Source organism: Acipenser ruthenus, chromosome 22 (genome assembly GCF_902713425.1).
Source record: "Acipenser ruthenus chromosome 22, fAciRut3.2 maternal haplotype, whole genome shotgun sequence".
In the NCBI taxonomy this organism is placed as follows: domain Eukaryota; kingdom Metazoa; phylum Chordata; class Actinopteri; order Acipenseriformes; family Acipenseridae; genus Acipenser; species Acipenser ruthenus.
Window position 1 is genome coordinate 22556041 of NC_081210.1, and position 19211 is coordinate 22575251.

General features: G+C 38.6%; 1 protein-coding gene across 1 annotated transcript in view; it reads right to left on the reverse strand.

Annotated features, from left to right (window-relative positions):
* The window catches only part of LOC117431558 (alpha-1,3-mannosyl-glycoprotein 4-beta-N-acetylglucosaminyltransferase B), a 57131-nt gene that overhangs the window by 20520 nt on the left and 17400 nt on the right, over window positions 1-19211 (reverse strand). Inside the window, exons 2-6 of the mRNA XM_058996160.1 lie at window positions 5740-5919; window positions 5171-5311; window positions 4758-4891; window positions 1964-2010; window positions 559-672 (exon numbers count right to left, since the gene is read on the reverse strand). Coding sequence (XP_058852143.1) covers window positions 559-672; window positions 1964-2010; window positions 4758-4891; window positions 5171-5311; window positions 5740-5919 — 616 coding nt within the window. The remainder of the gene's footprint in view (window positions 1-558; window positions 673-1963; window positions 2011-4757; window positions 4892-5170; window positions 5312-5739; window positions 5920-19211) is intronic.

Genomic DNA, 19211 nt, shown 5'->3' on the forward strand with positions numbered 1-19211 from the left:
CCTATAAATATGCTAGTAGACTAGCAGGCAAGCATGCCTCGTTTGGTAAAAATGCAGTAGAGCGAAGGCAGCAGCAAGGGTCCTGCTCGTCTCAGTGCAATGAGTGATGTAAAATTCAGGGGGGGGGGGGGGGGGGGTCAACTTCACCCTCATGCTTAAGAAAAATGTGGATCCTCCATAGCAGGTTTGAAATACCCACAATTGAGAAGGCCACAGCATTTTTTCACACCTGCCTAAAACTTTTGCACAGTACTGTATGTGTGTATATATATATATATATATATATATATATATATATATATATATATATATATATATATATATATATATATATATATATATATATATATATAAAAATCATTAATGGATTAATCTCCCTGGTGGTGGGTATATTGTTACTGGAAGATTTTGCTTCTTGCTTTTGAATAGTGTTCTCCATGCATCGATTTTTGTCAATTATTACCTCTCCGATATTCAGTTAGGAAAATGTATGCTGATTTCACCTCTAGAAAAGTTCCTTTTAACAAAAGCAGCAACAGTTGCATGAGTTGCCCCTACCTGACTCTCTCCTTGGGGTCTCCGAACGACTCCTTCAGTCGAGAAAAGTCAGGGTAGAAGTTCACAGAGGGGGAGATGATCTCCAGGAGGCCAGACTGGATCTCAATAGGAAACCTTGTGGATGAAAACATGCAAGATTGGCAGCCAGGTTTATATTAAACAAACAAAGTAATGATCTGGTTTAAATTTACAGCAACACACACAGTTCCAACCACAACTCAATCTAACAGTACATAAAATCAGTGAGAAATGTTATTAAAAATCAATAAAATGAGTACAAATCAACTTGTACTAGGTTTGTAGCATCTGTTTTTAGTGACTAATGTTACACCGCTAACAAGAAACAGCTTTGCTATCACATTATTAAACTTAAAAAGCTCAGATAATTTTGATTTTATTTAGAAAACTCTAAATAAAAAATAAATCAACTTGCATCTGCCAATTACTTTAACCCATTTAAGTGAAACCAACTGACTTGCCATTTTCTGCTTAAGAAATGAAAATTTAGTCTGAATTACATACATTTTTTGGTATCAAGGAAATTATACCTTCCCCTGTCGGTCACAAACGAGATATCATCTCAGAACGATTTTATCAAACACACAGGCAGGCTTGAAAAGGAGGCAGATTTTTCAATCCCATTCCATTGACAGCAGGTATAACATGCAGAGATTCAGTAGAAATCCAATTTCTACATAATAACAGCCCTCTGATTTAAAAAAGGGGCAAAGTCGGGTGGATGGCTTTTACGCACCGTTGGAATTGCTGCTTATCTATCAGAGCAATCGCTCTGCCCGTCACCAAAGGTATTTAAATAAATAAAGTCTGCAAATACAAAATGAAAGCTATAGGTACCTGGCTCAATCAACTAGCCCTGCAACAAGTCAGGCTTCAGAAGCTAACAGGTCTAACATGTCTGATCTGGGACAAGTCTAGAGGAGGATTATCAGTTCCTTTCAAAGGAGAAGCACAAACTAAGTTCAATGGTATCTTAATTCATAGCCACATTTCCCCATTTACACATGGCAACGTTTTGCCTTTTATGTTGAGTTCCAAAGTAATTGTAAATGCAGCTATATTTGTTTGGTTTTCTTCCAGCTCTTGTTGTGTAGTCAGTACCACATCCGTGACAGACTTTGGTTGATCACAATGCAGCACAGGCTGGATGTCTTAAAAATCCTTCAGCACTCACAGGTGTTTTCTACAGTGCAAGGTTAAAGGATCTTCCCACTCTTTATATGAGTTCTGAGAGGTTCCCAAGATAAAGCCTTTAATATCTCCATCATAACTAGCATTCACGCAACTTTGTGTTACAGAAGTCCTTGTGTCAATTCTAGATGGAACACACACAGGGGGAGTGAGTCAACACTGCAGGACCTTTCCTCAACAATGCAGAATTACTTACAGGTGTTTCAAGTTGTCTGCCACACTGTTTGCATATTGCTGATCTGTCTGAAATACAAGAAGAATGTATTAATATAGTTGCACTGGTAAGTCTATTGTTTAAAATCACTTTAATTTTTTTTTTTTTTTTTTTTTTAAGTCGAACATCCTAAGGTACAGTGGAATTTAGTAGATAAGACAGACATTTGTCCAGGGCTTAAAAATAAAATTTTTAAGGTGACTGAATACCCTCCACTGGCATCATCCGACATACAAGTGTCATTGTCTTTTGTAACCCTCTTCACCTTTGGATGAAGGTACTCCTAAACTACTTTTGCATTTTCTAGCTGTCCGCGAGACTGCTTCAAGTGTTAGAGGAGACTCTGCAGTGTGTTCAGGAAACACAATTCTTTACCTTTACTTTACCCTACTCTCTGGCACACTTTCTACTGCGGTTAAGAACTCAACTGTCTCCCCACCCAGCCACATCCTAATGAGCTTCCTCTGGTTAAGACAGGAAGCTCTTTCCTCTTCTCTGCAAGGATATGCGCTCAGTCCCACCCAGTTTACTGGAAACTGGCTAAATCAACAGTCCATCAATCAATGCCCATTCCTTGCTTTTAGGTTTAACTCTTCCAGTGCCAGATGCATTTTATAAAACTAAGTATGTCATTAACATACGGTACATCCCCTCAGATGTAAACACAGGATTCAAACTACTTGTAACATGAAAACCTAGATCACCACGGCCTCCGTACAGATTCTGACATGCTAAAACTTGTACGAAACAATGCCCTAACCAAGTTTAATCAATTGGTTAAGCACTTCTTTAGTTACATGTTCAAATGTAAGTGTGACTTGTGCAACATACTGTAAGCTTACAGTACATTAGGAAGTTGAATTTGTCGGTTTTGTTTTGATGAACATTTTGACATAGGAAGTGTTAAAATCTCAGATTTGTTACATGACTAAGATTCATGTAATTCGATTTCGTCATTGAGGATACTGCAGATACAAATTGGAGAGTAAGTCACATGGATCCAGGTTTAACCAGTGCATTTGTGGCATTTGCTACCTGTCTTTTTTCAATAAGAGATGCAGGATTACAAGTCTCCGAATGGTTACACTAATTAAGAGAGTTTCTAGTTTATCCACCCTCCGTACCTTAAAAGTTGAAGGTATATGACAGCAGCCTAAGGCATTGCCCCAGCCTCAGTGATGCTCTTAGACAGAAGGTTAGAAAAGGTTGAGAGATGGGTAGGCAGGAAGCACCTGTGTCTGCCATTGATTGGTCATGCCTCAGAGCTTCCTGACCATTGACTGCTCATGTTTGACTATTCCTGCTGTCAGAGACCCAACAAGCTGAAACTGGAGAGCAGAAATGGGCAGCAGTGTGGAGTAGTGGTTAGGGCTCTGGACTCTTGACCGGAGGGTCGTGGGTTCAATCCCCGGTGGGGACACTGCTGCTGTACCCTTGAGCAAGGTACTTTACCTAGATTGCTCCAGTAAAAACCCAACTGTATAAATGGTTAATTGTATGTAAAAATAATGTGATATCTTGTAACAATTGTAAGTCACCCTGGATAAGGGCGTCAGCTAAAAAATAAAAAAATAAAATACTCAGAAAGGCAGACATCTAGAGAGAACTAAGATTGCACTTTTTTTAAGTGAGGTCAGCAGAGGAAGGTTCTCATGTGACTGCAACAACATGGCTGCACAGTCTGCGTGATCAGTCTTAAACTGTTAGGCTGTCCCTTCGATAAGCTTTTCAGTCATTCAAGTTGACATTGCTTGAGTATTTTTCCTGGATTTCGACTGACGCCACTTTCTTTGTATCCTGTCACCGTGTGCAGTTTACGGTGATGTAAACAGGTGACACAGTCTGCCTAATGCATGTGTCCCGTGATTACAGTCAAGGGGGCTCACATACCTTTTAAATAAACAAATAAAGTGTAGCTTCTTTCTGATAATTCTGCTCAATTCCTGAGTGTCTCAGACTATTAAATATGCAATTATTTCATTTCCAGCCAAGTCATTCAGTCTGTTACAAAGTCATTAAAATAAGCCATTTTCAAACAAAGTGCTTCAAGGAAGCCTATCTTTAGCAGGATGATGATTAAAGTCGAATCAGAAGCCATATTTCTGTAAGGCTACCCCATTTCACGTGAATTAATTGCCAGATAAAAAGCAGACAATTCTATTAAAATCAGTCTGTTAGAAATACATTAGCAAAGCCAGCTAATGATTTCCTAATGCCCGTTGTTGCTTCTCAGGGGCTGTTGGTAATAGAAAACCTTTTCTTTCAGAGCTGATCTTTTCCAAACTAAAATGTTTAAGATTTAGACAGTAGGGTTCCTGGGCTGTGATATGCTCCCACTCTCAAAATGCAGAATCATCATTTGACATATCTTTTCAGGTGTTTGAATAATTACAGCTGGAAAAGTTAGTAGTAAGCAGAGGTGTAGCAAAAAATCAGCAACATTTGAGATGGTGCGGTTTCTAAAAAAGAGTTGCTTTTACACTGACAGACCACATTAAAAGGGTAAACACTGTTATATACCCTAGTACAGTAGAACACACTAGTATCTTGAAACAGATAAAGAAAGGCATAACAACTGTGGGGGGTGCCACGTTGAAGTTACAAATGAATTAAGTGTGGCTGCAGACCTAATTTTTCAATTTTTCTCACTCATGCCTACTTGGTTTGTTGGTTTCTGTAATCAAATGATGATATTGAGCTTGTGGCTGTCCTGTCTTGTACCAGCCTGTGCAGCGAGCGTGAGTGTATGCATGTCCTCTGTATTTGAGCGGCTCACCTCAGCGATAAACACCACAATGACACAGTCCTCCTTCTCGGCGACAGTGAGCTCCGACATCAGTGAGTTGAGGGTGTCTGTCAGGTAGGTGTGGACCTCCCTCTTCACACTGGGGATTCCCATCACTATCGACACTGCCAACACACAACCAACCAGCACAGTCATTCAGAGGCTCCACTAGCTAAACAATACACCTATCTGAGATGCCATTTTTATCCTTTGTTTACAATAAAACACAACTAAAAAGAAGAAGTTATATTTACAACGCCGGCTGGTGTGTCAACAACCTTCTTAAATATGTAAAGATTATATTTAAAAAATGTATTTGACATAGCGCCTTAATTATCCTCATAACTGGGTACATCGCACATCCCTACAGAAGGACCTGGTCCTCTCTCCCCTGCTCCCCTCACCTCCTGTCCTCCCCTGGCCCACGTGCACGGCCGGCTGCAGGCTGTTCTCCTTTGCCAGCAGGTGGGGGAGGTGGTGGAAGATGGTGGGCAGCTGAAGCACATTCTTATTGGTGACGTTCCACAGCTTCAGCTTGGTTTCATCTAGAAGAAAGCAGAGGTTAGTGAAAACATGAGCACCAACATCTCTTACCAATATAAAACAAGGTGGCCAAACCCCTAAACAAGTGGTTCCCCTAGTAACAATAATGATTAACAGGCAACCCCCAAAACAGTACGCGAGTAACATTCACCCCTTGTAATTCAATACTAGGGGTTTCAATAGGATGAAAAAATGCCTACATTTGACATATGTGCATACAGATGAATGGGTAGGTTCCACTTTGTATTCCTAGATTCTCCCAGTAACTTTTGATAAAAGAAACCTGAACATAATTGGAGAAGTGGTTCTCAAGATGAAAATGCACACAGGATTTGCACTACTTTCCCCATCGCCAGGGATAGGCAATCACCAGTAAGTTGCTTGTTGCTGTTGCCACAGAACAGTAGCACACCCCAATACAGTAAAATACCTGACAAGCTGCTCCAGGTGTGGTTGATGTCCCTCAGTGCCTGCTTCTCAGCAATAGCCCTCTTGATCTCATCCAGGACCAGGTTGAGCTCCTTGGATCGCTTCACGTTCTCCTGCTCCGCAGTGTGGAGCCGGTCCCTCAGTGCCAAGAACTCCCGCTGGTAGATGTCCACCACATCACCTGGAGAAGAGAACAGAGGAAGCAGGAGCGGTAAGCTCAGACAGGAAACTTACATGCTTGTTTATAAGGAGGCCACAATATTTTCTGCACATATTTTTGACTACCTCTTGACAGATGGCACTCTTGAAAAACATTTAGGCACAGCAGCAATGCAAAGTGGTCTACTGACTTTAAAAACTACTTTCAATTGTAAGCACTTTCCAGTAGAACGGCCCACTTTAGAAAGGGTTTTCAGGAATGTTTCCATACAATCCATAGCTATTCTGATGCTCTTCAAGACTGCTTTATAACAAGGGCCTCATCCAAGCAGTAAGAAAATCAGGTTCGGAAAAAATCCTAATTCAAGCTTGATTCAAATCCAGGCCCTCGGTGCTGAAAGGCTTGTGCATGAACATACAGCGCCCACTAGCCTCCATGGTAAGCTTGTGATAAAATCAGGCAAGACAGCATTCTGGGAAAGAACATCCTGCCTTTTTTAAATCCTTAATGCAATTTGACCCCAAATCTCACCACTAATCCCCATGCACTCTCCCTACCTTCAAGATGCACACAGCAAATGAAATCCACCCTCAGAGATTTATTACCCACAGCTGTCCTCATTCTTATTCTATTTCAGTCAAAAAGACCAATCATGACAAGCAGGCAGTATACAGAAGAGAAAACTGAAGGAAAAGGCACAAATCTGAGCCAAAAAACACTTCATAGACAACAAGGCATTTGCAGAATGCTGCGGTAATCTGATATAAAAGGGCACAATATGATGTTGAATTACTTCAGACCACCCTGTATTACTGTAATCTTCATACATTAAAACCAGCCTAACACATTTCTGTCAATGGTATTTAGTATTGTTAAATATATGAGCCTTCTGTGTATTACTCGATTATAAATCCATTTTCTGCCAATTTGTTTTAATAAAACTTGAATATCTAATTCTCTCTCCATTTGTTGGGTATCTGATACTGTTCTTTGGTTAAATATTCCTCATTCCCTCAGAGTTGGAAATTGATCATTTTGAAACCGTAGTCTATCCTGAATACACTGCATGGTTAAGAGGGAAGGGGTAACTGACAGATGACACATTACTGCAAAGCCTTTACAGCAACGCTTCCAATATTATTATGCTATTGGAGATGCATTGCCTGGCCACTTCATTAGGATGCATCTACTTGATTGGATTTGGCATCGACCCAGTTTGGGGCACGTTCTCCACTCTTACCCTGGGTCCCCAGATTACTCTGAACAAATGGCTGTAGTTTACTTAAGCATAGTTCCATATCGGGTCCACCCAACAATTCCGCATATCAGATCAGAAATTTCAGGAATCCACCATGGCCACCAAAATCCCTGGATTTCAATCTAATTGAGCATGTTTTGGGATGAACGATGAACGGTGAATTTATCCCTACCTGTCTGCCTACCTCTGAATTGAACAACATCAATATCTTAGGGAAGGATGAGTCTTACAATGTAATTCAATTTAATAAAAATCAAACTTGCCACACAGAAAGGTATTAAATCAGATTAAAGTTTGGAGTGCACTCATGCCTCAAGATGTATTCATATAATGCTTTAACACCACAATAGCAGCAGGGGGTGGAGTTAATTGGGACAGATCACATGATTTGTACCACTTAAAGGGCACAGAGTAAGCCTCTTCCAGCACAACCTACTTGGACCTATCAACTCTAGAGACCAAGACAAACATTAGGCAGAGTATGATGGTGTGTCAGTACTATCAAAACTTTCCACTTACAATAGAATAAAAACAATGTGAAATGCACACAAAATGGCCAAGTATTTAACAATTGGGTTTAACTTGGTCTGTTTTTACTGCAATGGAATTTTCTAGCAATATGAATATAAAAAGGGAGGCCAAGTTGCATTCCCTAGTTCATCTCAATCTCTACAGGTATGCTAGATTTCATGAAGGTCTGTTTTTGGTCCTTCCAAAAAAACCAAACAGAATTCTTTAAATAGGAGTGAGATTTTTTCATTTGTTTCTTCAATTATATTCAAGTAAATGTGTATAATCTAATTTAATTACATTTTATAAAAAGGCACCTGCGTTTGTGGAATTATTATTTTGTGTATGAACAGAACGCTGTTCCACTCTGATCAAATTAAGACACTTATGTCGACTGAAATTAAAACGATTCCAACAAAAACTAAAAACGTCACAAAAGGCCCTTGGGAGAACGACGTGTTTTACAACAGATACAGCCCTACATCAGCTGTTGTTGACAGGAATGAGTTTGAAAGACCTCCGAGTTCTGATTCAGGGGCTCCAAAAAAATCCCAAGACAGACAGAAAGAACAAAACAAAGAACGAAAGTAGCACTCAAGTCTCAACAGTATTCTGTACACAACGTTCAAAACCTTGACTGTAAATGGTGATCTTCCAACACCGATTATTAAATCACACTTCGCCACAAATCCAACATCTGCTGTGTGAGAGAGGATAAATGTGTTGTGTTTACGGCTTGATTCTAAGGCTCCTTTACAGTGATAAGAGTTTTTATATTCTAGGCTTACCAGGGGGATAATTGCAACTGAACTGAAATCAGATGGCTGAGAGGAGCTTTGATTAGACAGTCTGATTCATCAGGACTTGTGTTTAGAGTTTAGTATATTCTAGGTAGGCAGACACTTGCCAACGTTTTGAAAAGAAATGACTGGAAAAAAACCTACTTGAGAACACTAAAAAACACGATGCATAAAATGGGCTTCTGAAGATATCAAAATGCAAGGAAAAGCAATTGTCAACCCAAGATCTGGCCAGAATCTCACCAACCCCCTTCAGTTCAACCACTTGAAGATTAAATCAGCAGACACTCCTTTATTTTTAATGCTGGAAAAAAGGTTTGTTGGGTAGGATCTATACACAGACCTGTTCAGGGAGAAACCAGATACTTCCTGCAGTCCCCATTTAACTCCCAGCACCTCCAGTACAGATTTCCTTCCCACAATCCAATGGCTTCCCAATTGCTGAAAATTAAACCTTAATCTGGATCACACATCCCGATAATTTTCCATTAAGTCATTACATTGTATACAACGGTGTGTTACCTGTGCCAATTTGAGAAAACGCCACATTCCAGTTTCAATCTGGAAAATGGAAGGAAAATAGGTTTCAAATATATAGCAAAAGCATCCAAGAAATAAGCAGCAAATGAGAAAGTCTTTGTTTTTACCACTGAGCAGATACAGCACAGACCTAATATGTACTTCCCCCAGAACAATCTTGCCCTGGAGGGACCAACATTACAGAGGGCTCGAGTGTAGTTCAGTTTTAGTCTGAGATACTGCTTGCAAAAGTGCCAATCAGTGCCTTAAAAACAGCCACAAGATTGAATTTAAATTCCTACCAACTTGATTAGATTTAATACAGTGCCCTGCAGTAAATACCTTCGTCAGTTTATTGAGTCAACAGCCTTTCCATGTAGACCTTTAAAAAATAAACAGCTGGATGAATGAAGCGTTTGTTGAAGGTTAAGCCTTTTCAGATTGAAGCCAAACTTTAGATAAACTCGCACCTTGACTGAAACTGTGAACTTCCCACAAGCAGACCTCCCCTCTGGTTAATATTTTAAAAGGTTAAATGTACAAATTAACTAGCAGGCCACTGTTTTGGCCCACTTGTGCTTTTCCAGTCATTCAAACTTAAAGGTGTACAATCATCTGTATGTCCACATACTAACATTTACTGACATGAGTTACAATCAAATTCCCCCTTTTTTGTTTCATCTTTCTCTTGTTAACACTTTTTGTATAACAAGTGTTGAGGGTTCAAGCATTAAATAACTCGTTTTCATTTCTAAATAGATTTTTTAAACCTGTCTTGCATTCCAATCAAATCTAAAAAGTCGACAGAACGAGTAACCAAATCGCACAGTTCCCAATTACACTGTGTTGGTAAGCAGTTGCTGAGTTGCTAGAAGGAATCCAGATAGTTAATTTAGGTCTGAGTGAACCCTATCTAATCCAGCCCCTCTACATACTGTGATTCTGTATAATCTGGGCATGATTTGTTGACCAAATACATATTGAAATGAACGGTGCAATAGAGTCTCCAGTTTGGAACCTGGCATGATTTTTAAGTCTCTTCTGTCTAAAACTAGTATAAGTTTAAAACTAGTATAAAAAGAAAACAAAGTGTTGCATATATATGCACATATCCTGCCAGCGTCATTCTGAATTGTGCAATGGTGAGCATCCGCACAATGAGCATATCTGTGGCCATATATAGAGGTTTACATATCAGACTTCTCATCAGCTCTCCTTTGAAACACTTTCTGAAAACAGTTTTGTTGGGAAAATTCTCTCGAGGGTGCATTTGAACACAAACTCACAATCTGACTATTTTAACAGTGCCATATGGAAATGCAAAGTGCCTGTGAATTCATGATTTATATGCAACGCAGACTTTGCAGAAGTAGTTTTTATTTTGTTGTTTTTGCCTGCCACTGCTTTTTTTTAAAAAAAAACATTTAGGTATTTTTCCAGCACTGCATTTGGCTGAGAAGCCCAGTCAGAAGACTAAACGTAATTCTGCAGTTGCAAGTTGTAATAAATTAATGCACGAAAGTATAACACTGCAGAGAGGTTATTTATTCTGCAAACTGTCTGCTTAAAAGCATTTTGGTGTGAGGAGGATTTCAATTATTACTTTTTATATAATGTTCCAACACATTGATTATATGAAGACCAGATCTAATGCTTAATTTCTAAACACTCAAATCAGAAATAAACAAACTACATTTACTGCCCATTGTTTTAGGACTCGCACCCAATACTGGGTTGGTAGAGACCCATGGAGGCATCTTGCGGCCACAGATTCCAGTTCATCCATTGGATGCTCAATTGTTCTGGCCAAGGAAGAAGACTGAAATCACATGCACGGTGGTGGGTTGAATTTTCACCTTGAAAGGTACCCAGTCCCCTCAGCATTGTGGGGTGGATAATCTACAATTGTCAGGAACACACAGGAAGTTGTTCAGCCTTCCAGTGGAATCAAAGTAAAGTCCCAATTTAAAGACAATACGTTTCACTGTAGCCCTTGGGATGAAATTGTTAGCTAGGTGGCTATTATTTCTTTATTTATTTATTTATTTATTTATTTATTTATTAATTAGCAGTGGGAGAAAACCTCTTCAGCAAGTACAGTAGAATCTGCCAAAACTGGCGTATGCTGAATCTACTAGGTTAGATACTAATGAGAGCATAACAAATACTTTTCAAGAAAGCTCGGAGACTTTGTATAAATGGATTTTATATTTTTAAATGCTGCAATAACAGTTCTGTTTGTGAAGCATCCACACTATAATTTGACAGAACAGGTGATTTATTTGCACTGTGCGGGGCCTTATTTTCCCCCATTGGTGCCTGAGCCCCAGAGCACTCACAGAATCACCACCTGTGCTCCTGTTACCAGTCATTAAAGCCTGGTTTTCAAACACATTATTGCTCACCAGTACTGTATTGGTATAAGAAAACTGTGTTTTAAGAAAGTAATTTCAGCTTCCAATCACTTAAATATGCTGACGATAATGTAAACACGAAGCTACAGACAGCGAGTCTCAAGCTTTAAATGTGTTACTGTTTATAGATAAGAACTCAGCTTTATTAAGAATATATTGTGTTATTATGTTTTAAACAACATACTACGATAATGTTCATTATGGTAATTGTTTTTTTATTAGTTTTAAAATGTGGCCTATTACCATTATAACCACGTACAACTGGCCCCCTTTGCTCATGACATCACAAACGTAAAACGTTTATCTTTATGCTATTTTAATGTTTTATTCTGCTGTGTGTATTATGTTTTCTGTAAAGCACCTTGGGGTCTATGATGTAAGGTGCTATATAAATGATATATAAATAAAATAAATAAATTAAGTGGGGTTGGCATTGCCGGGGAGATGAAGGGAGGTTTCAGTTCAGTGACTGTTTTCTAAGCATTATATGTGAATGCTTATTCACCATTGCTACACCCCGTTAGAAAATTGACTTCCCTGCATTTTTTTAACGCAAGACTGAATGTGAGAGTATATGTGTACGTTTGTTTTAAGTACTCGCCCAGAGGCCTACTGAGATACAGACATCAACTTGTCCTCATCAGATTTAATTAGCCTCGGGCGAGCAGGCGAGCGTGAGTTTCTAACCCTGCATTATATTTTATGCAATTTAAAAAAAAAAAAAAAAAAAAAAAAAAAAACACATTTCCTACATACCTACCCAACAGCCAGGTTACAGCAAACCAATTTATTTTGTATATTGTTTGTCTTAGTGGTGCAGTATTATCAATTCTGATATGTGTCTGAGAGTTCACTCTGTGAGCTAAAAGTTACACTACATCATATGCTACTCCCACTAAATAACTTTAGAACACATGGAGGAGTTTACTTTTGAAACATCTACTGAAATGGTATTTTTGTGCTTGTGTAAGACTTTGTTTTGCTTTTTTTTTATCATTTCCACTGACAATGTTCTGCTTTATCCCTTACCCGGTCATAAGACTCCTTAAGCAACACCCATAGAAGCAGCTGCTTGGAGAAGGGGCCAGATTTATTTTGTCACAAGGTGAAGTCCCACGCTGGGATTGAAACTGGACAAGGGTTTACGCACAGCACTAAAGCAAAGGGCTGAAGTGTGTTGGGCCTCCATGCCAGAGAGTTGAATGTGCTGACCAACACCCTGAAGGCAGTGTTACTGTTGTTCACAATCTCATGACGTGGGTACCTTGCTTTTAGATATTGTTTTGTCTGTACAGATAATGCATCGTTCAGCTGTAGACACTGGGTGACGGACTGGAGAAAGTGGATCTTAAGGCAGCCCATAGGTCACAGTTTATTTTTTCATTAAGCTGGCACAGCCATTTTGTTTACAAGCGGGATCCAGGAAACCAAGTATTAGACAAACACACATTTGTACTATTCTCACGCACATTTCTCATTTCTCATTTCTCAGTGATTACATATACTTTAAAAACAAGAAAATAATTATATTTAAATTGTGAAGCTGCATTTCAGATATCAAATGGTAACCGATTCCAGAAGTCAGGCACTCTGAACCAGTCAAGTTTGTTTTTTGTTCTCAGAAAAGAGATTTTCAATTTACATTGAAGTGTTCCTTAAAATATAACCCTCATTAACAGAAACTGCAACGGTAAAAGACCAGAATACATCAGACAGTGAGGAACAGAACCACGACAGCTCAAGCCAAAGGTGTTGACCTTGAGCAAAACAGTAAGTGACTGGAGGACTTTGACAGATTTCAAATGCAACTAAATAATTTGAAGATTTTTTTATTATTTTTTATTTGGCAGCAGGAGTTTTCAGCATAATAGACAAAAGCATGTATAAATAAGGAGAAACATACAATTTAAGAGGAATTCAAATTCATAAACTCATTCAGCTACAAAATACAAAAAACACATTCTGTTTAATATTCTGGGTGCAACCGAGTTAAAGTTCATGTTGGTTATATGGAATTAAAGAATTGCTAGATTGATTCAGTGAACACTTAATGCTCATTATATATTACATTTTGTTTTTCATTAAAAAATAAATAAAATAAATAAATACAAATAAATAATAATAATAATAATAATAATAATAATAATAATAATAATAATAATACAATGTGGTCTAGTTAGTTCTAAAGTAAAACTACCAGAAAATTGGGTTATACATTTTAGTCAGTGAGTAATGTAAATTTAACTTGATAATTTTATTTAGTTTTGCTAATTTAATTTCGGAATATAGTTCATAATACTGACTGTTTGATGTAATCTTCCTAGCTCAGAATATCCCCCCTGCCATTTTTGGTACTTTTTCCTTTCTCAGACCAATGTTCTTGCTATGTAACCCAAAAATAAATTCCAGACCATTACAGTTTCCTGCATGCACTTCCCTAGTACCAAAAATTGCTTTCAAAGCATTTATGTCTATTGACTAAAAAGTCTCTTCCTTCAGGCCTAAGGAAAACAAACGCCTGGGAAGCTAGGATCAAAAAGAATAATGTAGGCTAGTCTCCGTGGTAGCGGACAGGTGTCCACATCTCAAAAGAAACCCCCCATATGAACTGGGACCAAGTGGCCAGACAACACTGGTCTAGAAACTGGTGGCTGAACGGCTCTCGTAAGTAATACTGCTCAGTTCACAACAAACAGGCATCCTTATTACAGCTGGCACTAACAGACACCTTTCTCGGCAGTCACACATGCAAACGTGGGACAGGATCGGAGACTGGGATGGAGAACTACCTTTAAATGGCTTTGGGTTGAAGGATGTAAGCAAGGCTGTGAAGGCAGACACTGCAGGGGAGCATGCAGTGTGCATGCCGAGAGCTACTGGCATCAGTCAGCAATACCAAGGTCATCATCCGGGATATAGTCCAGAATACGGTCAGTTTGTGGCCACCACTATAATCCAGCAAAAACAAACTGTTGCATTAAGAGGTTTAGCAGAACCAACATTATTTTGTATTTTTTTTTTTTTATTGTATTTGAATACATGGTGAACTATTATTTCCCTAAAAGCTCCACAATTTAATATGTCACTAGAGATCTTAGACATAGTATTGTACAGTCAATAGTAAATGTAATAGCACAATAAAACATGTAAGTGAGACATTACATTGAAACCTCCCAATTATTTTTAAACTTCAGCATTCCACAAGAAAGGTTTCATTCAGTTGTTCTGTAATAAACTATTGTTCCTGGACAACGCCTAAAACAGGCCTACACATGATAACGGGTGTATTAGATGTTTTAAAAGATGCAATAATTTATAACTCAGGTTTTAAACGAGCATTTAAATATTTAAGATACAGTGGCTCTCAAAAGTATTCACCCCCATTGGACTTTTCCACATTTTATTGTGTTACAACATGGAATCAAAATGGATTTAACTCCCAATTAAATTTTCCACTGTAGTTGTTGTCTGTTAAGGCTTTTCCTGTGAATGTTAACTGTAACACAAAACACCATTGGGAGGGTTCAAACAGGAGATTCCATTTTAAATGTGTTTGCATTGCATTCACAATAATGAGCTGCTACTGCAGCAGATACTGTAGCAGCACAAACATGCGTGTTCACCATGGAACCGTTTTTTAAGTTATGAATCCTGTACTAGAGAATTAACTAAATCTCTATTAAGGATTTGCCAAAGTTCTATAATTTTTTTTTTTTTTTTTTTTTAAAACAGATCCTGGCCTGTATTTTCCACTGTGAGTGAATTGTGGGTGAATTACACACTCTTTAGTAATTGTATGACCCTGGTAATTTGCCCGCAGTGGAAAATCAGGACCAGTGTCTTTAAAACATACGTTCTGTGTCTCTTAAAACAGAAATCATTTTGTACAGTTTGAGGACAGCAGGTAGTAAAAGTTCCTCAAAGTATGGAAAGGGAAAGATGAGAGATTATAAATGTCATGTGACAGGGTCTGTGTTCTAGAACTTGGGTTAATATTACCCAGAGTGGTGCAATGTCATTCAAGAGCTGAAAAGCCCTGTGCACGTTCCTTTATTTTACTGTTTTAAATATATTATGTACATATTTTTAATAAAACAAACTTTAAATTAGTCATAAAAAAGCATTAAAAAAATTCCCACACTTCATGGTAAAAATCACACAATAAAATACTATACCCAGAAAAGTACAGAGGACTTTGAGGTTGTTGTTTAGGTGTGTCGACCACAGGATTAACCAAACAAGCATAGTGAAAACCCTATTTAAATTGATTGCACTGTACAGTTAAAGAACATGACGAAAGTGTTTCTGGCGACTACCCTAAGGAAGGCAAGCTACTCCTTGTAAGAATGCATTTGCCAAAATTCAGATTGTTGAAAGGACATTACAAGGCATTACTAGAACAGCACATTAATTAATTTGGAATGAGACACAAGGAGAATAACAGCGCAGTGACTGGAAAAATTAAACATATTTGACTGTTAATTACAAACTGGCAAAAAATTAGGCAAGCCTGTGTCCAATTTCTTTATTGAAAACTGAAGATGGAACCACAACATCTGAAACAGCGAATGATCTAACAAAAAAAATAATAAAAATAAAACAACATTTCCTCCAGTACTTCCAGCTCACCCATACAAAACAAGATTGGCCAAACTAGGGAATGAAGTAGTTCAGGTGACAACTAGCAAACTAGATTAAATTCCCCAATGCCAGCAGTTTGAGTCATTCATTGGTCGCATTTCATCCTGTATACTTTTAAAATGTAATCTTGGATGCCTGCAGTGCTGCTTCCTTTATGTACTGTGCTTTACTGTAGGAACTCCCTTGGCTAATTTACAGTTTTCTATTTCTCAATATACTTTAATTTACATCCAATTATTTGACCCCTTTCATCCCCGATTTAGACTATCCAATGATGTACCCTCATTGTAGCTACTCCCCTCAACAGTTAGGAGAAGGTCAGAAGATCCTATCACACTACCAGCTCAACTGCCTCTTTACACCCAGAAGCTCTACAACAGCTGTTGGTGTGCTACCAGCCCCTGAAGGACCAAAGACAGCCCTGCAGGTGACCACTGGTGCACATTAAGCATCTGCCCAGTAGGAGGCGTAGAGAAACACTGACAACCTGTCTCCCCAAACTAAGAGCACCGGGCCAATCCAAAGATCAGCAACTTGGCACAGCCAGGATGTGAACCTGAGCTTCCCTGATTGTATGACTCACCCTACTAACCACACGGTCCACCAGGTGAGCCACTGGGATTCCAAAGCTACAATTTTTAACATGTGGCTCGTAAGTCTGATTGAAGTTATGATTCAAAGAACAGCTACACCTGGAACTTGCTTCTACTGAGAAACGGCTCCCAGATACATCATGTGTTACAGTAGATGATAAAACAGCAATCACTTCTCTCCAGGGGTTGTTTAAATATTAGCAGAGCAGACTGGGTGACACTGAGCTAGGACTTCAGTCCCAGGTCAGGACAACAGCATGTGTGGGTGTTTATTTAGAGCATTCAGACAAGGTTAGTCTTTGCCTTTGCAAACTCATTTCCAAAAATGCCAATGTGGTTCTTAAACTTGGTCTAAAGTTCTAAGTCCTACATTATGTAAAGAATGATTTTTTTAAAATGTCTGTTGGATTCAATTGCTTTCTGAATTGAATTTGTTTTGGGTTTTGGAATAACCACGTATGACAAATGAATGTGACTCCAGGGGCAGACAGCACACTGCTCAAGAAACATTTGGAAAGCAAATCAACTAACATGTGCAATACATTATTATTGAGTTTTGTGTGCTGAAAAACTTACAAAGCTTGTTCAAAAGGTTTGAGTCACATTAACAAAGGCTCTCTTTGAGGATGCTCTTAATATAGCACAGTGACTGAATTGAACTGCGATGCTGCTGGGGAAACCACAACTATTTTGTTTTTACTAAACTGCTCTAATTGGCCACAGTCTACAGCTCTTGCAACTGAGACTTCGGTTTGCAAAAGCAATTCACCGGGTAGCACCTTTAACTGTTCAATATATTCTCCCTTCCATGTCCTGTTCTCTCGACTCGTGACCGTGTTTGTTTACTGATAGCAAGAAATTGGGAGCTGCGGAACGACAGATAAGGACTCGGGTTCATATCTTTCCTGGTACTGAGGAAATAAAGAACATAATATTCAGCTTCAGAAATGGAGTACAACAAACCACAAACACGTGCTCTATTAGTAACAGACTGGTCACACCACATTTACATAAAGCATGTCCAGCATAAGCACGCACCTATACACAATACAACTGAATCTAGTTTCGATAAGCTAAAACAGAAGCACAAATGCATGCTACATAGCAACTCGCCTATACAGTACACAGAGAAAGAAAATCCAAGAAAACAAATACAGCCAAGTGCTGCCCAAAACTGCACAGGCAGTACAGCAGGATAATGGTTTAGCTGTGGGACTACAATGCTAACTAATGGGTTCAATGGATTAGTAATGGTACGCAAAGCCTGGGTTTGCCGAATCAGGTCATAATTCAGACGTGGCTAAAACGGACTAAATGACCAAGCTGTTTCAGTGGCACATGAGTCTGTTTGCACAAGGAAGTTACTATGGGCCATATTCTCAAAGCATTATTCCAGTCTTTAATTAACTCCTATTTTTTTAAACAGGTGTAACACCTGTTAATTTTACAAAACTAGTTATATATTTCAAGTTCACTCTCAAGGGGTTTCATTTTATTACCACGAGGAGGCAATTAAAGAATGGAGGAAATGCTGTGAAAATAGGGTCCTGTATGATTTTTGTTGGTGCTAAATTTCAGATAACCGTCCCCTTAACCCTGTACTTCATTAACATAATTAATTACAAGCCACACAGGACACCCTAATTTTAGTATTTACAATTGTGAAGGGAAGTCATAAAAAGTGCAGTATGATTCTAGAGATAAATTCAGAAGCAGAACTGGCTGAGAACTGGTCCTGTAAGAAGATATTCATTTGGGGGGGCAGGGGGGGGGGGGGGAGCTGTCAGGGAGTCCAGAGGCTGTCTCAGGTTCACTTACTCAGTTACTTTCACCACACCACCTTCTTCCAGGCAACCCAGACAGATACACAAATCAGGCAGCTCAGTTTTATATGTATTTTACAAGAGCTTAAGAGAAATTAAAAAGAAAGAAATGTCATTAAACTTTCAAGCAATCATTTAGCAAAGATACATTTCCCTTATGGCCAACATTCATTTAGAAATATAAAACTCATTTTAGAAATGACTGTAGTTTTGTATATATAAAAAAAAAACATATATTAAGTGTGTACATATTTTCTATGATACTGTAAAATGTTTTACCCTAAAACAATAAAATGGGGTTCCATTCTATAAACCACTTAACCTTGAGCTTTTTGGTTTATGACACTCTCATTCTCCCTTATCTATAATTACTTCATTATAATGCACTTCGAGACATCTATTATCCAAATTAGCATCATGATTATCACTGGGGTTAACAGACCTGCAATGGCTCTGATTCTCTTGTACCTGTACAGGATGCACGCTGTGTCTTGTCTCCTGTAACTACACGTCATCCCTTATAGCCTCACCAACACATCACTTTGTTTTGTTGTTTAAAATCGCTGATGTCCTGTTGGCTAAAATCCCAGACAATCTCTGTTACTGAAGATCTTCTCTCCAGATTACAAAGCCCTTCCTATTCGCAAAGCAAAGTCTCCATCTGGGAAAAACGCAAGACTAGAATTCAGCTTCCAGAGACAAACCAGCCTCCTAAACAGGCATCTATGAAAATCACAGCTCAATCCAAAAGGCCC